The sequence below is a fragment of the Primulina tabacum genome, chromosome 11 (genome assembly GCF_025594145.1).
Source record: "Primulina tabacum isolate GXHZ01 chromosome 11, ASM2559414v2, whole genome shotgun sequence".
NCBI classification, from domain to species: domain Eukaryota; kingdom Viridiplantae; phylum Streptophyta; class Magnoliopsida; order Lamiales; family Gesneriaceae; genus Primulina; species Primulina tabacum.
This window is the reverse complement of record NC_134560.1, coordinates 7184262-7211005: the sequence shown is the minus strand read 5'-3', so window position 1 is coordinate 7211005 and position 26744 is coordinate 7184262. Positions and strand designations below refer to the sequence as shown.

General features: G+C 38.7%; 3 protein-coding genes and 1 pseudogene across 6 annotated transcripts; 3 read left to right on the top strand and 1 right to left on the bottom strand.

Annotated features, from left to right (window-relative positions):
* The first annotated feature begins 1087 nt into the window (after window positions 1–1087).
* On the top strand, window positions 1088–4486 carry LOC142519536 (uncharacterized). 4 transcript variants are annotated; one of them, XM_075622582.1, is made up of 5 exons: window positions 1088–1795; window positions 2777–2919; window positions 3049–3773; window positions 3922–4269; window positions 4350–4486. In XM_075622582.1, the coding sequence occupies exons 2-4, from the start codon at window positions 2832–2834 to the stop codon at window positions 3949–3951; spliced, it is 843 nt and encodes a 280-aa protein (XP_075478697.1). In that variant the 5' UTR covers window positions 1088–1795; window positions 2777–2831; the 3' UTR covers window positions 3952–4269; window positions 4350–4486. The 4 variants fall into 4 exon arrangements, with proteins under 4 accessions (XP_075478697.1, XP_075478695.1, XP_075478694.1 ...); XM_075622580.1 differs by having other exon boundaries at window positions 2843–2919; window positions 3049–4269; XM_075622579.1 differs by having other exon boundaries at window positions 3049–4269; window positions 4350–4485.
* A 69-nt stretch (window positions 4487–4555) lies between these two features.
* On the top strand, window positions 4556–6040 carry LOC142519537 (uncharacterized). The gene is made up of 2 exons (XM_075622583.1): window positions 4556–4631; window positions 4703–6040. Exon 2 carries the CDS (start codon window positions 4891–4893, stop codon window positions 6016–6018), a length of 1128 nt encoding a protein of 375 aa, XP_075478698.1. The 5' UTR covers window positions 4556–4631; window positions 4703–4890; the 3' UTR covers window positions 6019–6040.
* A 10836-nt stretch (window positions 6041–16876) lies between these two features.
* Window positions 16877–18907, bottom strand: LOC142519196 (uncharacterized). The gene is made up of 5 exons (XM_075622135.1): window positions 18563–18907; window positions 18025–18136; window positions 17778–17870; window positions 17468–17665; window positions 16877–17257 (listed from the first exon to the last, which is right to left on the bottom strand). Exons 1-5 carry the CDS (start codon window positions 18847–18849, stop codon window positions 17027–17029), a joined length of 921 nt encoding a protein of 306 aa, XP_075478250.1. The 5' UTR covers window positions 18850–18907; the 3' UTR covers window positions 16877–17026.
* Window positions 18908–20183: 1276 nt separating this feature from the next.
* Window positions 20184–23553, top strand: LOC142518623 (pyruvate dehydrogenase E1 component subunit beta-2, chloroplastic-like; annotated as a pseudogene).
* The last annotated feature ends 3191 nt before the right edge of the window (window positions 23554–26744 follow it).

Genomic DNA, 26744 nt, shown 5'->3' with positions numbered 1-26744 from the left:
TTCAAAATTTAGTTTCTATCACCTACCTTTCCACATAACTCCTTCCGCTACAAATACCACCCAATCTCGTTACATTTCCTAACCAATACCATAAAAAAGCAGTAAAATATTTTAGAGCACGAGTTTGGTTTCAGTTACTTCAGGCAAAATAAGGGGGGGAAAAATGAGCCGAGGAATACTGGAATCCATTTCAAGATTGCTAGCCACAAATGTAGCTGCCACCGCCACCTCCGTTAGTGATGGTGCCAATGGGGGGCTGCTAAAGAGAGAGATTCATGGGTTCCAAATGCCACTGCACTACCCGAGATACACTCGGGCAGAGTACGAGTTCATGTCCGAGTGGAAACTCGACTGTCTTTTAATGGAATATGGTTTGCTAGTGAGCGGAGATGTTAATCAGAAGAGGAAGTTCGCAATGGGAGCTTTCTTGTGGAACTGTTGATTATTTGAATTCGATGTGTGATGTGTAAGATATGTGCCTTGTTTTGGGACATGCTTGAGCATTTTTCTTTTTTTGTTTAAAGAAAATTTAATTTGGCATTGTATTTGATGTTTTCCTTGTTTCTTTTCTAACGGCCCTATCTATTAGTTTTGGGTTTTCCTATGTTCGAGTATTACATAACATCCATTAAAACGCGAAATATTTATCGTGTGAGCAAAGAAAAATTTCGTATGTACGTGTGAACACATCACTTCTTGGAGTTTTCCTATTGTTCTTGATTCTACTGGAGCTGCCGCAGCAGCCACCTGTTTCCGATGATCAGGGGCGGAGGCATGGTTCGCCGAAACGGGAACGGAACGACCGAAACGGGCGTTTCGGAACCGGAACGTCAGCAACCTTGACGAGGTTCCGGGGTGTGTATGTTGATGGCTTGTATCGGCGTTTCATATACCGAAAACGGGGATATAACGGTGGAACGGAACCGGAACGCAATTCGCGATAGTTTTGTTTTGAACGACGGTTTTATGTATGTAGCGACGGTTTTTTTCAACCGTCGCAGATGCATGTAGTGACGGTTTTTATTCAACCGTCGCCGATTTAACATCGGCGACGGGTTTAATAAAACCGTCGCTATAGTTAGCGACGGTTGAATAAAAACCGTCGCTAAATTTAGCGACGATTTTTCATAAAACCATCGCAAATTCGAATCAGCGACGGATTTAATAATGCACGTATCTTTGCTTTCTAGTACAAATAATGCAATTGTAGGTCATATTGCACGTCGTATCTTTGCTTTGTAGTACAAATAATGCAATTTTGAGCACATACATTGTTTGGCTTTTTGGACATTTCACAATTGCATGATGCTCCAAATAGTAGCACATGCAATCATGCGTTGTTGGACCTAAAGCACGTATCTTTCCTATAGATACATTGAATTTTTCTCAAAACAATTAAAGGATTGCAGTTGGTGCCTGGTAGCTTTCTCCCTTTGATAACTCTCATCTCTCCGCCAGCGTAAAAACAGCTTCGCCTCTATTGGAAGCTGCTCCGGCAGAAAAGTGCAACTGCCCAGAAAAGTTCAACTTCTCCACGTAACATTTCGAGACGCGAACGTACAAAGGCTTCACCATTTTCATGTACTTTTGCACCACTTCTTTTGTCAATTTTCTGTTTCCTGAGTTTGCTGTTGAATTACAATCTTATTGATTATTTCTTCGTTCATTTGCCGCCATGGTTACTCTTTGAGCTGTTATCTCTGGTAAATAAAGAGACAAAAGGCATTTTTACTTCCTTAGCTTTACACAGCAGGGACAATCTTGCATCGCCGCCACCGTACACCGCCGGTTATAGGTAAGCCAACCACTAACTTTAAATTTTTTTTAGTTTATATAACTCAATTTGTTTATTTTAAATTATTGTCTGAAATTTTAGACTTCGTATTTCGTATTGTTATTGACTATCCTATTTTTCTTCACTTTGCCCGAATATATATGGCCTAGCTCGTATTGAATTTTGGGTTTTGTGTGTACGTGTATATATAATTGTGTGTGTGTGTTTGTTGGGCTTAATGTTCATACAAAATGGTAGTGAATAAATTACTACAGTTTGATTTTTGCTTAATTCGAATATATTTCGTTAGATTTGTGTGAATATATGTAGTTGGACTTGAAATATATATAAATTATAGTGAATTTATTACTTAATTATGTGTACATTATTATATTTTCTAAAATATAATATAAATATTATATCATCTAAATTGACTCAACGACTTTTATTAATAATAGTTTGGCTCAAATATTAATCCAACTATAAATTTGTATTATATAATTGTTAAAAACATGTTCAAACATTCCTGAAAAAGAGAAAAAAACAACCAATTTTTTTCTACTTATATTTTTGTGCATTTAAATAAATATATACATTATTATATATTTGGTTTATTATTTTAAAATGCAAATCAGTTACACTTTCTTCTTGATACAATTTATCAATTTTTTTATTTTAAAGTGCAAATCAGTAAATCCTATGAACAATGGCTCCAAAACTCGATATTGGTTGAGAGTTTGGAAAATCCATCGGAGGAGATAGAAAGACAATACAATGCAAACTTTGTGGAAAAATTATAACCGGTGGAATTACAAGATTAAAGCAACATATTGCTCATGTTGCTGGAAATGTTGAGTCATGCACTAAAGCTCCAAAAGACATACCATTGATGTTCCGGAAACATCTTCAAGATACTAAGAACGAGAGAAATTTAATCAAAAAAAAGAAAGAAATTGCTATTAACGCAATTCAACAGAGTATACATGGACTCGATAATTGCAGTGACAGTGGAGATGATGATAAATTTGATAATACATATGAAGAAACTTTACAAGATATGGAAAATAGGGCACTGCGAAAAGCAATGAAAGAAAGTCGTAGAACAAGAGCATTTGAGGAATATATGCAAAACCGATATGGTTCAGGTAAATAAATATTTTATTTTTATAGTTGATGCATATCCGATATGGTTCAAAATTAATGTATCATTTTAAAAACTTAATTTTAATGGAGTAATATAAAAATTCTGATTAGATTATATTATTTAATTTCAGAAAATGTTGGTGGTAGTTCATCATCACCAAGTGCAAATCCCAATTTAAGAAAACAGATGACTCGTAGCTTTAGCGTACGAGAGGGAGCTCAGTTACCATCGAAAGGGATTGATTCTTACATGTTTTCATCAAAACGAAAGAGTATAAAAAATTTGTTTGCTCATGAAAAGGTCAAAGATGTTGGGAAGGCTATTTCAAAATGGTTTATATACAATGCAATTCCATTTCATGCAGCAGATAGTGGTCCATCCTGCCAAGCAATGATTAATACCATCGCAGATGTTGGACCTGGAGTACAAGGTCCTTCAGGACGTCAAATAGGTGGTGTTTTCCTGGAAGAGGAGGTAGAAGATATCACTATATATTTGAATACATTAAAATCCAAATGGCCAAAATATGGATGTACAATAATGTGTGATGGTTGGAGCACACGCAACAAGCATCCTATCATTAATTTTATGATATACTGCGATCGCAACATGATATTTCATAGTTCAATGGATTGCACAAACAAAAGAAAGACAGCCGATTTTATATTATCTCTTTTGAATAATGTTATTGACGATATTGGAGAAGAAAATGTTGTACATGTGGTTACAGATAGTGAAAGTGCAAACAAAGTTGCTGAACAAAAATTGATGATTGAAAGACCTCACATGTTTTGGTCACCTTGTGCTGCACACTGCATTGATCTTATGCTTGAAGATATTGGTAAGATGACAAAGGTAAAGAGGTGCATTGATAAAGCAAAGCAAATAACAAGTTTTATATACAATAGTGACAAAATCGTGAATTTAATGAAAATCTACACAAATGATCGTGAATTATTGAGACCTGGAATCACTCGCTTTGCTACTGAATTTATTTCTTTAGAAAGTCTCGTCCGGTATTGTCAAGATTTGAAGAGATTGTGCACTTCAGTTGAGTGGCATGAGTACAACAATACAAGCAAGAGAAGAAAAGATGTCGAAAAAATTACAGCGATCATTTTGGACACAAAATTTTGGAAGTCGGCTCGTGATATATGCACAGCAATGGAACCTCTCGTCAAAGTTTTGAAGTTGGTTGATCAAGACAATAAGCCAACGCTGTCGATTATATATGAAGCAATGGATAGAGCTAAATTATCTATAAAAGAAAGTGTGAAAGACTGACAATTGTACTGGGATGTGATTGATGAGCGTTGGTATAATCAATTACACCAACACCTACATGCTGCATGTAAAATTAGATTATATTTACAAAAAATAAATCCATTGTAGTGGTTATCGTTATATAATTTTAAATTTGTGTGTTTTTAGCATATTTTCTCAATCCAATGCTCCAATATTCTGGAACCTGTGTTTACACTGATGAAGTAAGACGAGGATTGAAGACAGTAATCAAAAGACTAGAGCCTGATTTAAATACACAAGCTGCAATGATTAATGAGGTATGATATTTATAAGTTTTGCTTAACATATTTTATATCCAGTATACTATAGTTTTTATCAAACATGTTTCACAGATTAAATTGTTTACTTAACAAATTGGAGAGTTTGAATCCCCACTTGCAAAAATGGCGGTTAAAAAAAGTCATCCAGGTTTGAATTTCTTTACGTTTTTTCATAGATATTAAAGTTATACAATATATATCATATGTTTCATTTCTCAGCTGAATGGTGGAATGAGTATGGTGAAGAAGCTCCCCACCTAAGAAAACTTGCAATTAAAGTTCTTAGTCAGACATGTTCATCTTCTGGTTGTGAGAGAAATTGGAGCACATGATCTTTAATACATATTAAGCTTCGCAATCGTTTGGCGATTGAAAAATTGCATAAATTGGTATATGTCCATTACAATATGCGGTTAAGAGTACGAAATTTGATGCAAAAAAGTGGAGATGATGATTACTATAGTCCTATAGATCTTGATCACATATTCAAAGATGATGATATTTTAAATGAATGGACTAGAGATAATGAACCCTCTGTGTTGCAAGACGATGACTTAGAATGGTTAGATCAAGGTCGTGAATTATCAAATGCCCAAGAAAGCAACAAGAACAAAAACAATGAGGGCACCTCAAGATTATCAAAAGGAAAAGGAAACATATTAAATGAAAGTGATGAAACTGACAATGACGATAAAAGTGACAACAATGATGATAGTGGTGATGGGAACAATCGAGAAAGTGGCAAAAAACATGGAGATGCTGATCAAGCATGTCAAGATGATCAATATGATACTGGCATGTCATGGGCACGGGGGAAAGAGAATTATTATGCAACACAAGACACTGATCATGGGTATCGTCCTGGGATAGAAGAACAACGTCGCTTTTTAGCAAGTTTGACAGGGTTCTCGAGTGCTGAAGATGATGAACATTTTAGTGGATCTTCAGATTCATATACGCGTGTTGAAGAGGAAATAAAAAATTTGGGCTTGGGGGGTCACCATCAATTTCAGTTTGGAGATGATTCGAGAAATTACCATTGGGGCTCTCAAGATTTTGGTCGTGGTGCCATTGGATATAATGAACCAGACTTTGGGTATTCTCATGATTATAGCACAAGACATGATGATTTATCATCTCATGATTATGGATCGTCTCAATACACCGGTTCTAGGAATAATCAATTTGAGAGATTTTCTAATAGTGGCCGAAATAGATATCATAATCCTCAAGCACCAGCAGCCACTGGTATTAGACATGATGGTCATGGTTCTATATCTTCAAGTGAGGCCAGTAATTCTTTTGGACATCAAGAATTTGGAGACTACCATCGTCGTGACGATACATTATTAAATTCTACCTCATTACACCATATACATTCAGTTTCAAATCCACTATTCAATGCATATCCACTAGGACAATTTAACACTGGTTTATATCAGCAACCATATGGTGGAGATCAATTTTCTCAACTGAATCCCGAAGAAGAATACACTAATGATTTTGTTCCTCCACGTCATTCCTTATGGTATTAGTCTCGATTATATAACATTTACATGTACCTTTCTATATAAATGTTTGTTTTCATCAACTTATATTTCATTTCTCATTGTTATTATATTATCATATGATATGAGTAATTTAATAAGATTAATATTAATTTCACTAGGAACATTGGAAAGCAAAGCACATCGGTTGATGTGAAATGGTGAATCTTGAGTCTTCTTCCCGCTGCATCCATCAATGAAAGACTAATAAAAAAGAGACCGCAAGTCAACTATTTCTATTGAGAAATTTTCATTACAAAGTGTGAAAAAAACTAAGTTAATTGTAAAATATTTTTATTTTAATTGATGTTAAATAATTTGTAACATCACTTTATATAAGATTTGATGCTTATTATTAGTCCATCACTCTAAATTGATTCAAATTTGTGCGAACATATATATATCCAATCGAAAATATTTTAAAGTTTTAATTAATTAAATACAAATAATTTTTAATAGTATATTTAATTTTTGATATGGTTGAAAATATTTTAAATATAATGACGATATAAATTGTGTTCAATAAATTGTTAATAAAATTTTAAAAATATTTAAATTTCTTATTTACATCAAATAATCTATTTAAATGATATTTATTTTAATTTTTATATTTCTAAATATTTTCCAACATTTTTAATTTTTATATATTTATAATATTTTTTTTAAATACACGTTCCGCGACCGTTCTGCGAAATTTCATTGTAACTGGAACAGTAGCATCCGTTCCGATCTCCGCGACCGCGACAGCGAACCATGGGCGGAGGCACAGCTTTCTTCACCCGGGCTTTAGCTAAATATGATATTAGCCCGAGTAGATCAATTTAAAATATTAAAAAATTTTAGAGTTTTAAATTTTAGCCCGGGTAGAATCGGATTCCTGGCTTCGTGACTGCCGATGATGTCTGTTATTACATAATTGAATCATCGAGTAAATGCAAATTTGGTTGCATTAACAAGAAAACTAAAGACCATGTTCACATATCTCTCATCAACTTTGTCGTCCATTAATATTTTCTCCTCGACATTCCAATATCCAAGAAATGTGATCAGCTCTTCAAGAACCTCGAGCTTCCTCTCCGAGCATCGGCTTAATATGTCTGTTAGATGTATTCTACTTTCTTCCAGACGGGATAGAGCCTCATCTCTTTGCCTCTTTTGGCTTGATTTCTGCGCCTGCATTTCAATTCATTGAATCAAGAAAGATGAATTCTGGTTGATGATACCCTCGGGATAGACCGGGTTGTGCCCGAGTCATGGACGATTCTTGTGCCCGGGTCACGGACGACCTGGGATATCTAGCAGATAGCTCAAGTCAGGGTAAATCTATTAGAACGGTCACCAGAGGCCGAACAGTTGAAAGACCGAGACGACTTCTCTTCGGGTTATTGGATGCCCGGGCTCTCATTCAAGCTCCTGGAAACTTTCTACCCGAGCCACCTCGATATGAGCACCGCACTCGAGTATACTAGCAGAATAGAATGTGGGCGACTGTCCCATCTCTGACACCAGACCGATGGGTTGACAAAATCAGATGGGTTGGATGTGACCAGTATAAGATTTGACATGTCAGAATATAGGGTGTGCTCAGCCGTCCTACTATAATTAGTAGGTAGCACGGAGAACGAGGTCATCATTACTTCTCCTGCTATAAATACCAGGTTCTCTCTTTACATTTACATTCATTCATTCACACAAATATCACAACCATCACTTGGTTACATTGGTTCTTGGCTTGAATCATTCACTGACTTAAGCATCGGAGTGGCCACGCCGGACACCCCTCTGGCGTCCATTCACGTGGTTACCTTCTTGAGTGCAGGAAATCCTCTCCGCCCGGGAAAGAAGCTTCTGGTTCAGATATCTACATTGCTCTTATTTCCTTTATCATTTTGATAGCAGATCCGGTGGAGCACCCGACCCTGCTCACTCATTTCACCCGGATCGCATCATTGGCGCCGTCTGTGTGAATTTGAGCTCAAGACGTAGATATGGTTTCCATTCAAAAATTGTAAGGACCGTGTATCGTATTATCGTAAATTTTATGTGATTATCGATAATTTCTGAAGTTGTCATGTGATTATGTATTTGATGTATATCATGACAGTGAAATGAGAAAATAAGTATTGGATATGAATTGACGTTGTAAGAGCTCGAGTGGAGAAGCCGGACGCCAATAAGTACAAAACCAATATTTTGGACAGAACATGTGGCGCCCGAGCGGTAGAAGATTACCGCCCGAGCGCCAGTGTAGAATATGTGAGTAATCAAACAGAACATGCCACGCCCGAGCGGTAAATTGTGACCGCCCGAGCGCGGTACAAAAATAACTCGGGGGCAGAACATCTCGCGCTCGGGCGCGAGAAGTCTACCGCCCGAGCGCCAAAGCAGTGGGGATAAGAATCCCTTCTTTCTTTCTTTTCCTTCATCATTTCTTTTCAGAAAACTTCGAGGGGAAGTTTGGAATTCGATTTTCTTCGTCCAAATCGACTTTTAAACGCTGTCTAAACGCGAAACAAATTATATATTCGGAATCCTCGCGTCGAGAGCTTCCTTTTGAGGTAATTTTCTTCTAGTTTCAGTACCTCTAAATATGAAAGTGCAAAAATATCATGTATTTGAAGTTGAAATTCCTATATGTAGTAGAATAACCGACAATAAACTAAGTTTTGAAGTCGGAATTGAATTATGTTATGATTTCGATTTGATATGAATTTTTGAAGTTTCAAAAGATAATTGAAACTTATATTATTGAATTTGAATGATGTTATTGATGTAGATAGATTTTTATACTGAAATCTAAAGCTACAGTGGACTGGAAAAGAAGAATTAAGGTATGTTGCGACCGGGTAACATACGACATGTATCTATGTTATATGATATATGTTGGATTGATTTGATTGATTGGAATGAGAATAATTGTGTATATGCCTTATTTGTTAAGTTGATGTGGCATACATGACATTGAGATTTGATTATCGATGTATAAAATAAATGTTTTGTTAACACACATCGTTTGATGCATACATCGATACATGACAAGCACGTTGAGCTATGATCCTTGGATACCCTGATATGATTTGATTGGATTCTGGGTTTGTGAACTCAATGCTATGTTTGGTATTACATGACCCTTAAAGCATAGACATTTGTGGCCTCGACGATTGATTTGAGATTTGGTATTTGATGGCGCTTCGTCGACGCTATCATACGAGTATCCCTTATTGAGACCGGTGTGCCAGCTAGAGCATTGATTTGATAGCGATTCGTTTGATTCTGACATGTGCTCAGTAGATGGGCATTTGACTTGATACCTCCATGACATACATGCATTGCATACCATATATCATTTTTTAGATGCTTGTGGTATATATGATGGTTGTTCCATACGGAGCTTTGCTCACCCCCAAGGGGGGCTGTTGTTGTCTTTGTGTGTGGACAATGGCAGGTACTCCAGGATATCAGGAGACTGGAGAGGGTACTTCTGGAGGGAGTCACAGTCTGAGTTGAGTTTTATGTTTTGTTCCAAGTATATATGTATATGTATCTATATACCGAGACATGTCCCGAGGATATGAGATGTTTGTATATGATTGGTTTTGATTATGTGTGGGCATGTTTATGATGTGAGATTAAATACTATTTTTAGTATTTAAATTATAGAAGAAATATTTCGGGCTCATTGTAAAGAAATTTTAAACTCGTTTTCTGCTGTAATTAGTTAACCCTAATCAAAGTGCATTGTAATAACGATTAGGAGCTAAGGGCCCCACACTAGATGGTATCAGAGCGACTTCGCGTGGGTTTGGGATGGTGGGGCAAACCTCAGCGAGGACGCTGAGTCCCGAAAGGGGGGGTGAGAGGGCCCTTAAGCGAAATCCCACATCGCTAAACAACGGGAGAGATGCTGGGCATTTAAATGAGCGTGTAGCAACCCCTTGTGACGCATTTTAAAGCCGTGAGGCCCTCGGGCAAAAGCGGACAATATCACAAGTGGGCTGGGCCGTGACATTTGGTATCAGAGCATAGCTGGGAATGCTCGATTGAGTTTTGTGTACACTTGAATAGGCACAAATGAATTGTGCGTATGTGTTTGATTTATTTGTATTACTTTCTCCTACTTGATTTGATTTGAGTAAGTATTTGATGAAATTGATGATATGAGATGATGGTATTATGAAATTGATATGGAATTTGTGATATTCATCTTTTGATTTGTAGATGGATCCCACAAATGAAACTGCGAGTAGCAGTACTGAGAGGATAGTTGGGCAATTTGAAGGATTGTCCATGGATGTAGTGATGGCTCGATTCCAGGATTTGAAACCAATGAGATTCTTTGGCACTGAGAGTGCTGAAAGAGCAGAGGCTTGGTTAAAGGATATCGAGCACTTGTTTAATATTGTTGAGTATTCCAAGGCTCGGAGACTGAAACTTGCTCTCTATCAGTTGAAAGACCGAGCAAAATCTTGGTGGGAAGCCGCTGAGATTGGATTGAAAGAGGCCGGGATTGAAATCACATGGGATGTCTTCAAGGCCCAGTTTTTGGAGCAGTATTCCCCTCCTTCTTATTATACTGCTCAGGAGAATGAATTTAATAATCTGCAGCAGGGAACAATGACTGTTGCAGAATATGCTTTGAAGTTTTCTACGTTGTTGAAGTATGCATCTCACGTAGCTGGGAATGCGAAGGCAAAATATAACATGTTTGTGAATGGATTGCATCATGCTATATATACTTATGTTGTTTCTGGATTGCCTATCAGCTACGCAGAGGCAGTTGAACGTGCTAAGGCAGCCGAGGCGGGACTTAGGCGGGGAGGTCCACAGTATACTCCTCCACCTCTAGTGTCAGCTCAGCAGCCTACTTTGCGGTCGAGAGGTAAGAAGTTCAAGAAGACCGGTTCTGTTTCTTCGTCTTCTTCGAGTTCTAGTGGATCCCAGAGAGGGAGTCCTGTGATTGCTCCTTATTGTAGCCATTGTGGGGGTAAACATACTATCAAGCAGTGTCGAGGTATGTTTGATACTTGTTATCAGTGTGGGCAGGAAGATCATTTCTCTCGAGTATGTCCGAACAGGGGTACGACTTTTTCTCAACCCCAGCCAGGATTTAGAGGTGGCCCCAGTATGATGAGACCTACTGTTCCTGCTCCATACTTTCAGCAGTCGAGTGTCCCACGGTATCGAGGACCGGGTGGTCAGAGTGCCCAAGTTCCTCCTCAAGTGAGAGTGTACGCCATGACCGAGGATCAGGCGAGAGAAGCTCCTGGTGGCGTGATTGCAGGTATTTGCACGCTTTGCGATTATCCTGCACGTGTTTTATTTGATACAGGAGCATCTCATTCATTCATATCTCATGCATTTGTTGCATCTCACGATATTGAGTGTACCCCGTTGTATGATAATTTGTCGATAGCCACGCCAACAGGGAAGATTATTTTGTCTGAGAAAGTTGTGCATAATTGTGTATTGATATATGAGGATAATGTGGTATTTCTGAATTTGATTGTCCTCCCAATGCACGACTTTGATTGTATTGTTGGCATGGATATCTTGATGACGAATCGAGCTACTGTTGATTGTTGTCATGGAGTGGTTCGATTTCGACCGATTGATGGACTCAAGTAGAATTTTTATGGCAAGGGTTCCCAAGCCAAAATTCCATTGGTATCTTCCTTGAAAATGTCTCGACTTTTGATTGGCGGAGATGAGGGTTATCTTATCTACGCTATTGATGTCTCTAAAAAGGAATCTTCTTTATCTGAGATTCATGTTGCGAAAGAATTTCCAGATGTATTTCCCGATGAGATTCCTGATTTTCCTCCTCATCGAGAAGTTGAGTTTAGTATTGATCTTGTACCGGGAACTGCGCCTATTTCAAAAGCTCCTTATCGCATGGCACCATTTGAATTGAAAGAATTGAAAGAACAATTACAGAATCTTCTCGATAAGGGATATATTCGACCGAGTGTATCATCTTGGGGAGCTCCAGTTTTATTTGTTCGAAAGAAAGATGGTACTATGCGAATGTGTATCGACTATAGGCAACTGAATCGGGTTACTGTGAAAAACAAGTACCCACTTCCTCGTATTGATGATTTATTTGATCAGCTTCAGGGTACTTCTGTATATTCGAAGATTGATCTTCGTTCTGGGTATCATCAAGTACGAGTTCGAGCCGAATATGTGCCCAAAACTGCTTTTCGTACGAGGTATGGCCATTATGAATTCTTGGTTATGCCTTTTGGTCTTACGAATGCTCCTGCTGTTTTTATGGACTTAATGAATCGTGTCTTCCGAGATTATCTTGATCGGTTCGTTATTGTGTTTATCGATGATATTCTTGTATATTCGAAATCGAAAAAGGAGCATGCTGAACATTTGAGACTGATACTTCAAACTCTTCGTACTAGTCATTTATATGCCAAATTGTCCAAATGTAAATTCTGGATGGACAAGGTGGTATTTTTGGGCCATGTCATTTCGAGACATGGCATATCTGTTGATCCTGCGAAGGTCGAAGATGTATTGAATTAGCCAAGACCTACGAATGTTCCTGAGATTCGTAGCTTCATAGGTTTAGCTGGATATTATCGTCGCTTTATTGAAGGATTTTCGAAAATAGCTAAACCTATTACTCAACTGACACAGAAGAATCAGCGATTCGTTTGATTCTGACATGTGCTCAGTGGATGGGCATTTGACCTGATACCTCCACGACATACATGCATTGCATACTATATATCATTGTTTAGATACTTGTGGTATATATGATGGTTGTTCCATACGGAGCTTTGCTCACCCCCAAGGGGGGCTGTTGTTGTCTTTGTGTGTGGACAATGGCAGGTACTCCAGGATATCAGGAGACCGGAGAGGATACTTCTGGAGGGAGTCACAGTCTGAGTTGAGTTTTATGTTTTGTTCCCAGTATATATGTATATGTATCTATATACCGGGGCATGTCCCGAGGATATGAGATGTTTGTATGTGATTGGTTTTGATTATGTGTGGGCATGTTTATGATGTGAGATTAAATACTATTTTTAGTATTTAAATTATAGAAGAAATATTTCGGGCTCATTGTAAAGAAATTTTAAACTCGTTTTTCGCTGTAATTAGTTAACCCTAATCAAAGTGCATTGTAATAACGATTAGGAGCTAAGGGCCCACAAAAATAAGCCCAAATCTGCTTGGCAAACATACAAGTCCGACCAGCTCGGCACTCAGATCTTATATGTGGATTTCATATGAGCTCAAAGCTCAGCAGCTATCCCGGATTGGCATGAAGAGCATTTTCTATGCACTCAGTAGCATACAGCTATATTAGTCACCTAATTTAGCTCAACCAGAGAAGTTTCACTCTACCGAAAATGAATTCGGATTCAATATTTCCAGGTTAGTGATTTGATTTTTAATAAAACTAATACAGCAGGTAAAGCAAAATCTCTTAAGTCCGGGAGGTACGAGGCCCCGGCACATTCTTGAAAGCCCGGGAGGTATGAGGCCCCGGCACATTATCTAAAGCCCGGGAGGTATGAGGCCCCGGCACATTCTTGAAAGTCCGGGAGGTACGAGGCCCCTGTACATTATCTCAAGTCCGGGAGGTATGAGGCCTCGACCATTATCTAAGTCCAGGGATCCGTACCCTGGCTCGGGGCTCCATACCTGGACCATTTATGAAGGTCAAGGCTCCGCACCCTGGTTATCTATTAAGTCCAGGGACCCGTACCCTGGCCCGGAGACCCGTACCCCGGTTATCTATTAAGTCAAGGAATCCGTACCCTGGCCCGGGGACCCGTACCTCGGTCATCTTTTAAGTCCAGGGACCCGTACCCTGGCCCGAGGACCCGTACCTCGGTCATCTTTTAAGTCCAGGGATCCGTACCCTGGCTCGGGGCTCCGTACCTCGATCATTCATGAAGGCCAGGTCTCCGCACCCTGGTTATCTATTAAGTCCAGGGATCCGTACCCTGGCTCGGGGCTCCGTACCTCGACCATTCATGAAGGCCAGGTCTCCGCACTCTGGTTATTTATTAAGTCTAGGGATCCGTACCCTGGCCTGGGAACCCGTACCTCGGTCATCTTTTAAGTCCAGGGACTCGTACCCTGGCCGAGGACCCGTACCCCCGTTATCTATTAAGTCCAGGGATCCGTACCCTGGCCCGGGGACCCGTACCTCGGTCATCTTTTAAGTCCAGGGACCTGTACCCTGGCCCGAGGACCCGTACCTCGGTCATCTTCTAAGTCCAGGGATCCGTACCCTGGCTCGGGGCTCCGTACCTCGACAATTCATGAAGGCCAGGTCTCCGCACCCTGGTTATCTATTAAGTCCAAGGATCCGTACCCTGGCTCAGGGCTCCGTACCTCGACCATTCATGAAGGCCAGGTCTCCGCACCCTGGTTATCTATTAAGTCTAGGGATCCGTACCCTGGCCCGGGTACCCGCACCTCAGTCATCTTTTAAGTCCAGGGACCCGTACCCTGGCCCGGGGACCCGTACCTCGGTCATCTTTTAAGTCCAGGGACCCGTACCCTGGCCCGGGGACCCGTACCTCGGTCATCTTTTAAGTCCAGGGACCCGTACCCTCGTCCGAGGACCCGTTCCTCGGTCATCTTTTAAGTCCAGGGATCTGTACCCTGGCCCGGGGACCCGTACCTCGGTCATCTTTTAAGTCCAGGGATCCGTACCCTGGCTCGGGGCTCCGTACCTCGACCATTCACGAAGGCCAGGTCTCCGCACCCTGGTTATCTATTAAGTCTAGGGATCCGTACCCTGGCTCGGGGCTCCGTACCTCGACCATTCATGAAGGCCAGGTCTCCGCACCCTGGTTATCTATTAAGTCCAGGGATCCGTACCCTGGCCCGGGGAACCGTACCTCGGTCATCTTTTAAGTCTAGGGACCCGTACCTCGGTCATCTTTTAAGTCCAGGGACCCGTACCATGGCCCAGGTACCCGTACCTCGGTCATCTATTAAGTCCAGGGATCCGTACCCTGGCTCGGGGCTCCGCACCTCGACCACTCCCAAGACCCGGGACATGCTCCCCGGCCCAAGGCTCCGCACCTTGGTTATTCATAAGCCCAGGGTTCTCAAACCTGGCTCGGGGCTCCGCACCTCGACCATTCCTAAGTCCGGGAGATGTGAGGCCCCGACAATCTATTTTAAAGCCCGGGAGATATGAGGTTCCGGCATCTTATCTCAAGTCCATAAGACACGAGACTCCGGCATTTTATCCCAACTCTGGGATACATGAAGTCCCCGATGCTTTTACAGACAAACTAAATATTTTCCATGATCGGGCACACAAGACTAATCGGGACAGCGAGTATTACTCTAGCCCGACTATTTAAGGAGGGAGTGATGATACCCTCGGGATATACCGGGTTTTGTCCGAGTCATGGACGATTCTTGTGCCCGGGTCACGGACGACCTGGGATATCTAGCAGATAGCTCAAGTCAGGGTAAATCTATTAGAACGGTCACCAGAGGCCGAACAGTTGAAAGATCGAGACGACTTCTCTTCGGGTTATTGGATGTCCGGGCTCTCATTCAAGCTCCTGGGAACTTTCTACCCGGGCCACCTCGATATGAGCACCGCACTCGAGTATACTAGCAGAATAGGATGTGGGTGACTGTCTCATCTCTGACACCAGACCGATGGGTTGACAAAATCAGATGGGCTGGATGTGACCAGTATAAGATTTGACATGTCAGAATATAGGGTGTGCTCAGCCGTCCTACTATAATTAGTAGATAGCACGGAGAACGAGGTCATCATTACTTCTCCTACTATAAATACCATGTTCTCTCTTTACATTTACAATCATTCATTCACACAAATATCACAACCATCACTTGGTTACATTGGTTCTTGGCTTGAATCATTCACTGACTTAAGCATCGGAGTGGCCACGCCGGACACCCCTCCGGCGCCCATTCACGTGGTTACCTTCTTGAGTGCAGGAAATCCTCTCCGCCCGGGAAAGAAGCTTCTGGTTCAGATATCTACATTGCTCTTATTTCCTTCATCATTTTGATAGCAGATCCGGTGGAGCACCCGACCTTGCTCACTCATTTCACCCGGATCGCTTCACTGGTGTATGGTCAGAACAAAGTTAATATGAAAACTTTCATGAGAACGGTCTATTGCTTCCCCACTGGTTTGCACAAGCTAGCCATTACATAATTAATCAAGTCAATAAAATAGAAATTTACCCTAAATTCATTATTCAACAAAAATAACATCAACTCTGTACTAATAATTTTCTTCATTACGTCCAACTAATATCATTCAACAAAAGCATATTAAAAATACAATCATAGTCGAAAACCATATATATATTAATTTAATAAGGTGTTCAGGTAAGGTATAAATAAGATTTTTTAAGATCATTTTCATCCCCATACCGGATAACCTATTCATTTAATCGAGTAAAAAATTTCCTAGAATACCATCATCTGTTCAGATCAAATATCGAATTCTTCTTCAGATTCAAAGAAAATTGTTATCCTTAATTACTTTTTCGAGTCCCAGCTCTAAGGTGGGGCGCAAGAGACGACTCTCTCAAGCCCAATTTTGAGAGGCACAAAAAACCTATTTATTTCATATATTTAGCAGTAAAACGATCATACAGCTCATGAATTCAACACAATTCAGTTACAAAAGCAACTTGTAATCACGAGTGATGGATGATCATGGACGGATTTCGTTTCATGGAATAATACACAGCAAATTATGTACTTCAAAGATTATCGTTTCGAATGTTTATGTTGGAAGCAACACCAATTTTGCGCAGATTACAACGATTGAAATGTGATGAGTTTATCCAGAATCGGTTAAATACAATGATTATCCATGCAAAATAAATGTTAAAAAATGAATATTTATTGCATACAGCAGAAAAATGTGATCACAAGCTTCAAAAGCATATCGATTTGAGGTTGTCATCCATTTCACATTTTTAACAGTGAGACTATCCTACGAGTATATCTTCATTCTTCAGCACCATGGCCACGAAGCATCTGTCCAAGTGCAGCAGCGGATGTTCTCTGTTATAGACACTTGATCAAATGTTTGTCCCGGTTCTAGAACATTACTTGCTTGGTTACCTCCAAACGCCTGACAACACCGTATAGTTTCATCCCGCAACAATGCTTCTTCCTTGTATGCCGGATTTGGATACCTTGGATGTTGAATCAAGGGAACATTTTTCCACCAAAGTTTAAGAGCCTAGAACAACCCATGAAAAGAAATAGCACGTCCATTTGAAACTATAAAATGAGTAACTCAGAATATATATTCGGTCCAAAATATAAAAAAACACTCAAGCATCCCTCTCAAAAATCATTTTCTTTTCTCATTCTGTGGCTGCTTGGGCATCATAGTGCTATCATCCAATTAAATATCAATTTTAGACCCAAGCTAATTAATAATGCTTACATGCCAATATATCCATAATGCAACTTTATGGGGCATCATCCAGAAAAACCATGTATGATCCCCAGACATAGGGGTCACTCTCTTGGCGGTCAACGAAGCAGTGAAGTAGTTGCCGAGCTTGGGGTGTTGTACTGAGATTACTACATGCAAATTATCCCCAGGTTCATTTGTTTTCATGCTCCAGTTCCCAAGCATGTCCTATTGTATACAAGGTGAAATATGTAAACAAAGAAAAACTACACAATACTCGAACATTCATCATGGATTAAGGCAAACAACCGTTGATTGAGAAAATCAATTAACCACCAACCATAAAAGGGCTGACATGAAGAGATTTTGCCACTAAATCTGAGCTCGGATTGAACAAAAATGATACTCTTTCACCCCATGGTGTATTAGTAACCTGATGCAATACAATACCATGTCAGAAACTAGCTAATTCCAGATAAACGATTAAAAGGCACAAGCACCCTTTATTATCCTATTGGAATGGACTAATTCTCTCCTTTTTCTTTTATTTTTGCAGGCAGGAAGTGGGATTGGGGACGACAACTCACCTCAGCAATGCATTTCCTCAGAGTCTTCCTCGAGGCTTCGAAATCGTAACAATAGTACAAACTCAACGGGTTTTGTTCATATCCCACGCTAGGAGGTATTGTCAACAGAAAACTGGAGAGTCGAGTAAATCATCAATCGAATTCAACTTCAACCAGTAACACAAACTAAATGCAGATTAATAATAATGATGATCTAGATTTATTAAGTACAATCAGAATTTCAAAATACCCAGTGGTAGAATATATACCATCACACCAATCCACAGAACATTTCGGACTTCACATTATAACTTGCCCGTGGCGTCAAGCATTAAATTCATCTATGATCAACGCCCACTTAACCACTTGAAAATTAGCAAATGCCTATATTCAACATAAATCTAAATAAAGCGAAATACGATTTCATAATAATTTTTACCGTAAATGAATGTTTGTTTTTGCCTGATGCAATGTACAATTTATATAGATGAAGGATAAAGTGATAAATCGCAACTAATTTCCATGATTAGTAGAAATGAGGGAAGAAGTGGAAACTTACACTGGCCCGTTGGTGTTGGCGACACGGCGGGCCTCATCAGCAGAAAGATGGTTGGGCGACGCGTGGGAGGCACCGTCGAGGTCAAAGAGAGCATAGCGAACCGGGTAGCTGAAAGAGTGGTGGACAGGGCGACGGCGCTCGTGCCAGACAGTGCCTTGGTAGAGGATGACCGATTCTGCGGCGACGCGTGGGCGGTGGAAAAGATAGCGGAAGGGGAGGAGCAGTGAAAGGAAAAGAGATGTGAAAGTGGTGGTGACAATGGAAATCAGCAGGTACACCAGCTCCATTCGTTTTCGAACCGGAAATGCTCCTCTAAGCCGCTAAAATCATACTTGCTGTATCATATCGCTTTGGAAAATTTGGTTAGATGGATTTATTATTAAATTTAATTTATAAAAAATATTTTTTATTTAAATAAATTATTTTTATTATGATTATATATCGATTTAATCTATTTTACGAATATAAATTTATTTAAAAAAATTATCAACAGAAAATTGCAAGTAGGACACCAAGACATAATATATTTTTTAAATTTTTGAATCAGTAGAGTGAACTCTCAAATTAAATTTGATCGACATTTCGACGAGAAACTTAGAATACATTTGATAGCTATTTCGACGAGAAATTTAATGTTTTTGCAATCGATTTAAGTAAATTAATGTCAACGAAAAATATATTTGAAAAAGTTGATAAAACTAAAATTTTAGATTCAACATTAATTTCTGCAAAATGTATTGAAGGTGCCGTTATAAAAGAGAAATTATTATTGAGTATGTCTCTTGTGAGATGGTTTCGCGAATTTTTATCTGTGAGACGGGTCAACCCTACCGATATTCACAATAAAAAATAATATTTTTATCATAAAAAATAAAAAAAAATTTATGGATGACCCAAATAAGAGACTGTCTCACAAATACGACCCGTGAGACCGTCTCACACAAATTTTTTCCATTATTATTTACTAAATCTTAATATATTCAAAGTACAAAATATAACGATGATGATGAATGTTATTTTTTCATGAAATAAAATTGAATAAACGTGTCTTCACTCGTTAAATATAGTGGGTAGATTCCTTAAATAATATTTAGTATGATGATTTGATTTTTTATACGCTATGTTTGCCAAAAAAACAAAACTCCTAAATAAATAATAAGCTGAATTCACACCAATTAGTTAATCCATGAAAAATTTTAAAATATTACCAAGTAGATTTTTATAATCAATTTGTACAATTGCATAACATATGTTTAAATAATTTTGATATCTTTTTTCACTTATGTCTACTTATGTGCTCATAATTGAGTTGATATTCATCACTAGATATGATGGAACATGTTAAAATATATATTCATTAAGTGAGTGTCAGCACATCTATTAGTTGAGGGTCAACTTAACGGTAAAATACTAATAATGATTGGTGGACATCAAATCAAAACTTGGAGTAGGTCTACTGTGAAACGGTCTCACGAATCTTTATTTGTGAGACGAGTCAATCCTAATTGTATTAAAAATAATAATATTTTTAGCATAAAAAATAATATTTAAACTAATAAAATGTACACTTATTCTTTAGATAAGTAGACAAATGCAGCAGCAGCACAATTAGAATGAGAATCTTGGTTTGTGAAACCCGTTTCAAGGAATCTGTTTGCAGGAGAAGAATCGCGCATTGTTTCTTGGATTCCAGTAAATTGTTTCTCGAGGGCGACTTTGATTATGCAAGGGATGGGATTGGCAACTGGTTTTTCGTCTGCCAATTACAAAATAGCTCATCCGGGTTCTGCAGAACTCTCCCAGGTTTTTATGTTCTTGATTCCATTTTTCTTTATTGTTGTACTATAATTTTCGAGCTGGGTTTTGTTAATTATGTTAAGATCTCTTTTTCCCTCGAATTACACGTGTAATGATTGATCTCTTTCTTTCTAATTAGTGTTTGGATGCCATAGCTGTTCCGGATTCGGCATAGTAGAAATTAATAAAGCTTTACATTTTTTACCATATTTTAAATCTATTTATTTCTATATTTGATTGTTTTTCGTGATGTCTCATATTGAGCGTAACTAGCTGCGATAAACAAGTTACATTTTATATCATTTCCGCGTATTTTCAGAAATTAAGCATGTCAAACTGTTGGCTAGCAATGTAAGCTTGCTCTTTGTTCTGTCTACGAATCAAATTTTTCAGAGAGAAGAGTTAGCTTATTTGTCATTAGATCTGATGGAAGTTTGCCCTCTGGCTTCGACGGCGACAAGAATAGAAGGGGAGGGCTAACAACTAATGCTGTTGCAGTAATTTTTGCTTCTTTCTCCTTGTGCGTGGGATGCACTCATCCGCTTGTTTGAGTTCTCTCACTGTATATTTTGCTTCTATATGTTGTAGACGAAGCAAGAAAAGGCAGCGCCTTCTACTGCTTTCCATCCCAGGTTTGCTTCAGAAATTTATATATCTATTGCAAACTTTTCTGGCTTAAAGTTTGACTGCCCTTTATTACTTTTTCCTCTTCTCAACATTGGTCATAACTCGTTGAGCATGCTGTACGCTGATAATTTGATCTACAAAGTGCCCAGCCAGGGAAATTGTATTTTGTTCTTTGTTGACTCTATCGTAAAAATAATCTTTATTTTAATAATATTTACGGTTTTATCTAATTATGACATTTAATTTATATGTATACTCATGCAAGCTTCGTAGATAAAACCGTTGAATATACTAAAAATATCATGAAGCCTGGCTCGCAACGTAAGATTATGAAACTCATTAGGAAGTCTACCGTATATTCTAAACAGATTCCTAGTCGAATCAGCCGTCTAAATAAGAATAAAGGTTGTTTGAGCTTGAGACTGGCATTTGTGATGTAAACGCCATGGTTTATTGGTAAGGGACATGGAGATGTTCATTCATATAAATGAGTGATCGTTTGATGATGCACTAAACAATCCTCCCTCGAACTGTCCAAATGGTTATCAGTTATTTAGTAGAATAGTTCGCGTATGGTTATACATCATTAGTCCTTTGACTCAGGACAACGTATATGCTTTGCATACTGGCATGCACTTTGATTGGTTTACCGACTCAAGTGAGGGGTCATCAGGTGATGAGGTTAGATGTAGTTTCGAAATACATAAGAGCAAATATAGTGTGTCGAGGATTCACCGTTTGTTTAAAAGTGAAGATATCATATGTGATCCAATGAGTTAATAGTGTAAGAAGTTTCTGACCAGAGCAAAGCATGTGCCTTAGAGAAAAGTGTTTTCATAGTTGCACACATCATGCCACTATTATTACTTAAAGATACATTACATCGTTATCGAATTGACATGCAACTCTCGATATATCAATGATTGCAGATTCAATCGTGATATATGAGTTGAGGTGACTGTACTGTATTCTAACTATAAGTCAAGGTTTTTGCAGGCACTATCAGTGATATCTAAGAGACCATGAGGTGATGCTATTAGACGTTTTATCATGATCCGATAAGTGCAATCTGATTTGAGTTTTGGCATTCTTGATCAAAAGGTTGATGAAAAGAATGAGGTTAAATAAGGTAAGCCCAAATAAGAATAAACGTTATTCTGAATCACAAGAAGTTGTTAACTCACGGCTAGCTGTATCCATGAACCATTGATGGTCACACGAGTATCAGATTCTGTGTTTCTGATGAGATAGTCAAGTTCAAGGAGTTGAATTTGATGTGTATGACTTCGGTGTTTGCTGAACATTGAAACAGGACGCACTGATACTTTAATGTATCCAATTATATGTACATCAGTATGTTTAGAGCTCTCATTCATAGGAATTGGTGAAAAAGAATAATTTCTTAAATCATTTATGATATTTCAGTAATAATTTATAATTTTTGTCTGCCTTACATCCGGTTGAGATTACATGATCAACTAATAGAATAGTTTTTATCCACAGCCACGAGGTTTTGCTTTTCGAAGCTCTTCACGAAGGCCTTGAGGAAGAAATGGACAGAGATCCAAACGTTTGTGTAATGGGAGAAGTTGTCGGCCACTATGGTGGTTCATACAAGGTGACCAAGGTCTTGGCGTCTAAGTATGGAGACCTCGGGTTTCTCGGCACTCCCATTGAACGTCCCGTTGTCGAGGGAATGAACATGGGCTTTCTCCTTCTAGCCTTCAATCAAATCTGAAACAACTGTAGCATGCTCCACTACACATCTGGTGGTCAGTTCAAGATACCTGTGGTCGTCAGGGGACCTGGTGGAGTTGGTAAACAGCTTGGAGCAGAGCACTCTCAACGTCTCTGAGTCATATTTCCAATCGATTCTGGGGATTCAAATGCTTGCTTGCTCTACGCCCTAGAATGCCAAGGGTTTGATGAAAGCTGCTATTAGAAGTGATAATCCAGTTATTCCTTTTTAGCATGTTTAGCTCTAAAATCTCAAAGAGAGGATCCCGGATGAAGAATACGTATTGAATCTCGAATAAAAGCCGAGATGGTCAGAAAGGGGGAGCACGCTACAATTCTAACTTACTCTAGAATGAGATATCATGTTATGCAGGCTGTCAAGACTCTGGTGAACAAAGGATACGACCCCGAGGTTATCGATATTAGTTCATTGACGAAATTGATCTTCAAACCATAGGGAATTCTGTGAAGAAAACTCATCGTGTGCAGATCGTGGAGGAGTGTACGAGAACCGGTGGCATTGGCGCCAGCTTGACAGCATCGATAAACAAAAATTTCCATGACTATTTGGATGCTCCAATCATGTGTTTATCGTCGCAGGATGTGCCTACTCCATATTAGGGATGTAAATGATCCAAACCAAACCAAACAGTATCAGGCTTGAGCTTGGCTAGTTTAATAATGTTTGAGGAATGGAACGTGGTTCAACCGTCACAGATTGTTGCTGCATTCGAGCAGCTTTTGCCAGTAGCAAACTGTACCATTTCCTTTGCTTTCCAATAACAAATACCTCCCCTGTTGCATAACTTATTCAATTAATTAATGAGAAATTTGAGACATGATTTTTAGAATATTTAAATTTTATTGACATCATGTTTTAAGGGTAAAGTATCTTTAAATCCCTAAACCAAACTAAAATTTTCCTCAGCTCCCTGGTGAGAGAAATTTTCTTCAAAAATGACAGAAATACCCTTATTCCTTATTTGATTTTAATTGATCTCCGCGGTTCAAAAAATGGTATCAGAGCCTGGTTAATTTATTTCAAACACAAGATTTATTATTACAAAAGAAACTAAAATGTTTGAGGAGGATAATTTCGAAAAAATTATGAATCCGAACTTCGGTTCGAGAAAAATAATTTACAAGATCTATTCCAATATTTTGGAATACACACAAGTTTATCTAACCTTGGTTAGATATCAAGAACAGAAAGGAAGCATCAGCACCCTCAGGTAAATTCTCAGGTAAACTTATGATTTAAGCAAATAAGTTTCTGGAGATAGTACCATACTCCTCTAAGCTCTCTTTGGATCTTAAAGAAATCCATAAAACCGTACAAAATTATGGCAATATGCTATACTTTGTACCCCAACGAGTTGAAGAAATCCTTAAAAACCAGGAAGAAATTCTTGGAATATTAAAGGATATTCAAACAAGAATTCAAAAACCAGAACAACAATCAGGTTCTAGTAAAAGAACTTCGGGAGGATGGTTACTACCATCATTTGGTACTGAACCCTTGTTACATCAACAAAGGAAAGGTCAGAGTGGTGTCAAAACCTTTGACTGAAGAAGAAAAGATGATCAATCTAATTAAGTCGATCTCATAAAAGAAACTAATCTGATGACAACTTTAGAAAGGATTGGTCTGGAGGATCTACAAGAGCTTGCGGAATCTTTCGCAAATCTCAAAGTTGTAGATCTAAAGATGAACACAGCAGGAGGTGAAATACCTGCTATAACTTGGTCATCATCACAGGAAACACCAAGGGAAAGTGTGGGATCTTAGAATGTTAACATGAGAGAATCTCAATCTGATTTCCATACTTGTGGATGATCACATCCAGCGGGAACAAGGACAAGGAGAAATCAAATTTCTTTGCACCAAACACCCTATGGGAAAACTGTTTTAGATCCGATACATCCTTATGGGGTTATGCTTAACCTTAAAAAACAGAGAAGATCTCATAGATGACTGGACATCTGCTATGAGAATCGCAGCAGGAACACTTGATCTCAACAAAGAAGGATTCATTAAACTTTTAGAAATGAGTCTTATGGGATCAGTAAAGATTGCTTGGGACATGACTTCATTAGAAATGAAATAGTCAGTCCTGGTCGGAGAATCTCTGAGCAAGATAGCCGAAAAAATGGCTATCCTATTTAAAGCACAATTTATAGGGGTAGACTATTTTAACAGTCAAGATACAGAGAAGAGGAAAAAATATATTCAGGCTCTGTATAGTCTTGAATTACACGATATATGTTTAGTGGATGAATACATTATGTTATTCACTAAATATCGATGGAATTCAGGAGTCGAAGAAGATATAGCTATGCAGCTGTTCTTCGCAAAAATGCCAAGCCCCTGGAGAGAAATTCTCATAAGGGAATACGTACCTGACAACCCAGATACGTTGGCAAGAAGAGCCTCTTTCCTAAAAGGAAAATTGGCAGAATGGTGCCATATGGCAGCATTACAAAAAAATTACAAACGCTTAAGGGGGTATCAACAAAAGAACTCCTTTGTGTTGTAAAGAGAATGCTCTTCCAATAATTATTGGAAGTAAACCACAGAAGCATAAAGGGAAAGTTTTAGGACTCATCCTTATGCTCGAAGTGGAAGAAGTTCTTGGAAACCAAGAACTGTTTGGTCTAGACAGAAAGCCAGATCTTATAAATCTGGACAAAGAAGTGGATCATCAAGGAGTAGGATATCATCCCAGGCATCGAGTACATATCGAAGCACAGGAAGAACACTTACGAAGAAAACTTTCAGAAGAGCTCATACACGAGCCAATGAAAGTTTCAAAGATTGTAATTGCTGGACATGTGGAGCAAGAGGTCATATCTCGACCAACTGTCCAGAAAATGAAAAAAGAGGTATTAAACGCTTCGATCCTACCCCGGATATTGAAGAAAGCAGTTTATTACCAAGATTTGATTCAGGTGTACCGATTCGAGGACATTGCCTCAGATGAAAGTATATATGAAGAAGAAGAAGTCTTAAGTCAGGGAGAATCTGATGGAACAGAATCGGAATCTGACTGAGGACGAGGTGTTTCGACACGAAACACATGAAGATTTGTCTGGGTTTTTCAACCAGACAACAATATCTCATAACATGGTCCAAAGGATCATGAGAGAAAATTTTAGTCTACAAAAATATCAAGGATTCTCTGCAGGACAGGTAGAAAAGTTTTTAGGTAGTCTTGGCCTAAGAAACAGAAAGCATCATATAATCTATAAAGTTTCTAGAAGGGAAATGACAATCCCTATGGAACTTACAGGCAATAGAATGGAGATGCAGTTAATTCCTTCTGAAGAAATTAAGGAGGAATTACAAAAACTCAAGATGGAAGTAGCACGGACTATGTCCTGGATTCATATCGGAGCAATCTAGATTATGATAAAGGCTACTTTCAAAGAAGGATAGATTCGCCTATCGATATTGCTATATGCGATAAAAGAATGGGGAATCTACAAGATTCAGTACTAAGAACAATCTCAGGAAATCTCCGTGCAGGAAAAATTGTCGGAGTAATATATCCAAGGATAGCCTACAACCTGGCAGATCGAGATTTCAGCCGAGCCTTGACACTACATCATAATTTCAAGGAGAAGATGCTGATGAAAGAAGGTAATAGACCATATTCTATTACTTACCAGATTTCATATGCTATATCTAATACACATCATTCTGAGTTGTTTATTAGAAATGAGTTTATTGAAATACTCGAGATATTCGGAAAAGTTGCTCAGGCAATTTATCCGGAAAGAGTTGAGTTTCCTTTAATACAGGAAACAGATATCCAAATACAAGACAAACCGATTCTACAAAGAAATCAAAGTTTTAGATTGGAATCAAGAAGACTCTCTTTTCAGGGAGATAAAATTACAAGTTACAGGTGGGGAAAAACGCATGTCATAGAAACCCAACAGGAGCTGAAAAGTTTCTCTACAATGGGAAAACTTAGATGCCCAGAAAGGTGGAAGGAAGTATAAATAATATTTGATATTA

Coding starts and splice junctions, on each gene's coding strand:
- LOC142519537 (XM_075622583.1), top strand. CDS start 4,891: ATGCGGTTAAGAGTACGAAATTTGATGCAAAAAAGTGGAGATGATGAT.
- LOC142519536 (XM_075622579.1), top strand. CDS start 2,832: ATGGAAAATAGGGCACTGCGAAAAGCAATGAAAGAAAGTCGTAGAACA. Junction 2,920..3,048: donor GCAAAACCGATATGGTTCAG/GTAAATAAATAT, acceptor ATTTAATTTCAG/AAAATGTTGGTGGTAGTTCA.
- LOC142519196 (XM_075622135.1), bottom strand. CDS start 18,849: ATGGAGCTGGTGTACCTGCTGATTTCCATTGTCACCACCACTTTCACA. Junction 18,137..18,562: donor GCCAACACCAACGGGCCAGT/GTAAGTTTCCAC, acceptor TCGACTCTCCAG/TTTTCTGTTGACAATACCTC. Junction 17,666..17,777: donor TTCATGTCAGCCCTTTTATG/GTTGGTGGTTAA, acceptor TGTATACAATAG/GACATGCTTGGGAACTGGAG.